Source organism: Pyrus communis, chromosome 9 (assembly GCF_963583255.1).
Source record: "Pyrus communis chromosome 9, drPyrComm1.1, whole genome shotgun sequence".
NCBI lineage: Eukaryota > Viridiplantae > Streptophyta > Magnoliopsida > Rosales > Rosaceae > Pyrus > Pyrus communis.
In genome coordinates this window covers 7,861,289-7,865,247 of record NC_084811.1, presented here as the reverse complement: position 1 = coordinate 7,865,247, position 3,959 = coordinate 7,861,289, and the positions used below count along the sequence as shown (strand labels likewise).

The 3,959-nt window shown below is 39.4% G+C and overlaps 1 protein-coding gene across 1 annotated transcript; it reads right to left on the bottom strand.

Moving 5' to 3' along the window:
• Positions 1-495: 495 nt before the first annotated feature.
• Positions 496-1,343, bottom strand: LOC137744316 (ribulose bisphosphate carboxylase/oxygenase activase, chloroplastic-like). The gene is made up of 4 exons (XM_068484155.1): positions 1,328-1,343; positions 974-1,244; positions 679-778; positions 496-585 (listed from the first exon to the last, which is right to left on the bottom strand). Exons 1-4 carry the CDS (start codon positions 1,341-1,343, stop codon positions 496-498), a joined length of 477 nt encoding a protein of 158 aa, XP_068340256.1.
• Between the last annotated feature and the right edge of the window lie 2,616 nt (positions 1,344-3,959).

The following is a 3,959-nucleotide window of genomic DNA, read 5'->3' as shown; positions in this document are numbered from 1 at the left end:
TCCAAGCATATGATTGAGGGGGGATGTAAAGATAAAGAACTAACAGATCATGACAAGTGTCAAAAGATGAAGGAATAAGGTGGTTATGGTAGTTAAAACAGTTAGTAGAGATTACTTAGTGTGTAAGGAAAGTCACATGTATATATACTTGTACTATGTACTGTAAGATTGATTCATTGAATACAAAAGGATATTTCAGCTATAATTCTCTCTCTCTAATTCCTTATCTCTCTCTCTAGATTACATAGAAAACTCCATTTATGTTCTTCAAAGGTTGAAGGTTAACAGCTCACACGTTTTGGATCTTTGTATTGTTTTTCTTATTCAATAAAATTTCTCTCATACCATTGAGGTTTCTTTAAAAAAAGAAAAAATCTAAACATAAAAAATAAACTAAGTTGCGTAAAAGAAGAAAAGAAGTTTACGGAAATCACTTCCTCTTTTAATTTGCCTTCTAAAATCCCAATTTCATAACCAAGAAAAGGAAACATATACTCACTTGATTCCCATCTTGGAGAAGACAAGTTCACATTGGAATGATTTTCCTTGACTTTTGCCTCCCCAGATACCCAAAATAAGAGGAACCTGTACCAATATATTTCAAATTCCCAATCAATTAGCAAATGTCAATAAACTACCCGCAAAATTGGTACTAAAATTGATGAAAATTTAACAAACCTTATTGTTGGTCAGGTTCAAAAAGTTCTTGGTAATGTGAACCACAAGTTTGTCCATGAAAGCTGGAGCGATGTAGAAGCCATCCATCATGTTGTCCAGTCTGAAACAAAATTGAAAACTGAGTTTCTAACATACTTAGATTTTTACTTAATGAAGCTTATGATCCTAGTAAACTTGTTTAAACATTCTATTGACACCGTAACATTATAATATCTAAGCCCTAACGTTATAACTCTGCATTTTAATGGAGCATGGTCCCGTTACGTAAAACATAAAAGCGCTACTTTGTACTTACTGGCGATGACCAGTACTGATGTAATCGTAGGAGCTCATGACAGTGTAGTGGGTCCCACTGTCCATAGGAGCTTGGAAAAGGGTGTCCACCATGCCCTTTCCTATGGTGATGTCCTGCTGGTCATCTGACGTGTCAAAGGCAAGTCCTCCCCACCTGTCTTTGGAGTTCTGCTTCGACTCATCGTATTCTGCAGAAACCTTGAAGTTCCCAGTTGAAGAGGTCTTCGGGTCGTTGATGATCTTGGAGCTCAACTTCTTCCAGCTGTAGTTGCCTAAGAAAGCAGAGGCATTGAAGTTCAACTGCACCTAGAACACTTATCTTCTCAGCATCCAAACAGAATTTAGGTGAAATTACAGACGTCCAGTTCCATGTATTTAGATTAAATCATGCAGACCCAGAAAAGGAAAAATACCATCACTGCCTAAAAAACACCATAACAATAAAAAAAGAACACTACTTGCCTACTTACGCAAATCATTTTTCTTGTAATTGCAAATCACAGTTTGATACATGTTCAAAATCATCGCACTAAAATCTGGAAGTAAAAAAGTTTGTGCAATACTTTACATAATCAAAATACTGTTTTTAAGCGATACTAAAATGGAATTGGCTTTAGTGAACAGAGATAAGATTAAAATATTAAACGAAGGTTATTTCCTACTAATTAAATGATAACACCAAAAAATAAAAAGAGACTATGAGAACAATGAAAAAGATTACAAATTTATGAGTTCAAACGACGAAAACAGAGGAAACAAAAAATTGGAGTTGTTGCAAAAAAGGTGGAAAAGTCATAGTTACCGGTCTTTTGTTGACGGCGCGATGGTTGCTGCCGAGACTGAAGCAGCCATTGATTTGCAGACGTCACAAAAAAAAAAAAAAAAAAAAAAAAAAAAAAGGAAAAGAGCATATGATCAATGGGGAATTTGAAGCAAGAAGACGGGGGTGTATTCAATTGGGATTTTGAGGGATTTTAATTCTTTTAATGAATCCAGGGGTATTCAATCTAGATTTTAAGTGAATCTCTGAAATTCAATGTGTATTCAATCAGCATCTGAAGATTGTTTATTAAAATCATTAGAAATCTAGGTGTATTCAATTAGAATTTTAAAGAAGTTTTGTTGACCCTAAAAGCTTCAAAGTCTACATGGCACGTAGGTCGAGTAACTAATAAGCTAACTACGTCATTCGGTTGATGCGGGGCGTGCCAACTCGTTGGCCGAGCTCGGTCGAGGAGTAAAATTTGTTGATGTTGCGTTGAACGTGCTACTAACTTCTTGATCTTGCAACTACGACCAAGGAAGGAACATGTCTCGGCCTTTGAGTTCTCAAGCCTGAAGACAAGGCTGCTAGTTCTGCGAAGTTCACGAATTGTTGGCATCGGGTTCAGTCACGGTGATTATATTTGTAAGAGTATAAGCACGTTGAACCGACTCCAAATTATACGAACACAGGTACTCAAAAAAGATGTATGTCTTGATGGTAAATGAGCGGCTTACAACCGCTAAACAACCCATAGTACGTTAGGAAAAGCTTTAGGCCGAACATAAACCTACGATCGGCCCAATAATATTATTTTGGGCCCAAACATTGCCCCCTCGCTTTATGAAACACGATCGCACGATCTGATTCTGTCAGACATCCTGCCACGTGGCACCTTCCTAGCGTGTTTGCCCTTGACACTGGAACATCATCTCACACCTAAAACCCTACCACACGCTATCATTATAACCCTGAACTGCGAATTTTTCGGTTTGTTTGAGTCGTGCACACAATTAAACGTCTCTTCATCATTGAATCCGTCGTCGCACGCCATCATGCAACCTCGATCTGCGAGTTTCTTGGTCGCTTTATATGGATTTCTGAATCTCCATGATGATTGTGAAACCATCCTATTAATTTTACCCTTTCTTTTCAAAATCAAACGATTGGCCTTCTTCTAAAAACCCTATAAATACTCAAAATCCTTCATTTTTCCCCTTACGCCCTTAGAAATCTCAGACATTTCACTCTTAGATCACCCTTCAAAGCTCCCTTTCTAGCCAGAAAAACTCTTTTGAATCCAAAAATTCCTTCAAGTTCTCCACAATGGCTCCCAACACCTGTATTTCCAAGCTTTCCGACGAATGTGCCAAGTGCCGGGACTTTATTAACCGGAGCGCCATCAAAAATCTGCAATTCGAAGGTAACTCAAGCGTTTCCCATCAGATCTTGGGACCACTCTTTAAAGACAACGTCCCGGCATCCATTACCAACCTCCTCAAAGATCACCGCCTAGAACCTCTGCTTCAAGGTTTTGATTGGTCGAAGTGGGAATTGACTAAACCCCAAGAAGATTGGCCTTTAACTACCGCGGCCTGGTTAGCGTGTGTTGAAAGGATAGAGAAGTTCTTCAATAAAGAGTGCGGGTTTTCGGCATTTATAATGCCATCAAGCTCTCGACCATCGAGATTGCCATGGACAAAGAACTCCTCATGGCAGCTCTAAGCTTTTGGTGCTTGGCCACTGACACTATGGTCCTTCCGCTCGGCCCTATCGGTCCCACCATTCTCGACATCTCAACCATTCTCAGGACCTCCCTTTCGGGTCTCCCGATTGACATCTCCCTCTCTGGGTGCCCATCCAACCTCGACCTCAAGATGCTCTATAACGAACGTGCTGGCGAATCGCTGAGGAAGAAAAATCAAAAGCCCCTGAAAGAAGAAGTTCAGAAATTGCACAAGAACTTCTTCAACTACAACACCTTTATTCAACATTTTCCTAGCCGAGGGGAAGAAAACCTCAAAAAAGGAGAACACAAAGCTTTCCTCTTCTATTGGTACAACAAATTCATTTGTTGTACCAAATCAAATAAACGTTTGGTCAAGAACATGTCGGTCGCTGAAGCATTAGGCAGTGGTCATGTCTTTGCTCTTAGCTCGGCTATCCTTGCCCAGCTTACATATTGTCTAGCCGAGACGACAGTCAACAAAATTGAACCACACCA

Bases quoted from the DNA above. Each gene is read 5' to 3' on its own strand.
- LOC137744316 (XM_068484155.1), bottom strand. The intron at 779-973 runs GTAAGTACAAAG...ATTTTGTTTCAG, and splicing joins ATCAGTACTGGTCATCGCCA to ACTGGACAACATGATGGATG. The intron at 586-678 runs GTTTGTTAAATT...ATATTGGTACAG, and splicing joins TGAACCTGACCAACAATAAG to GTTCCTCTTATTTTGGGTAT.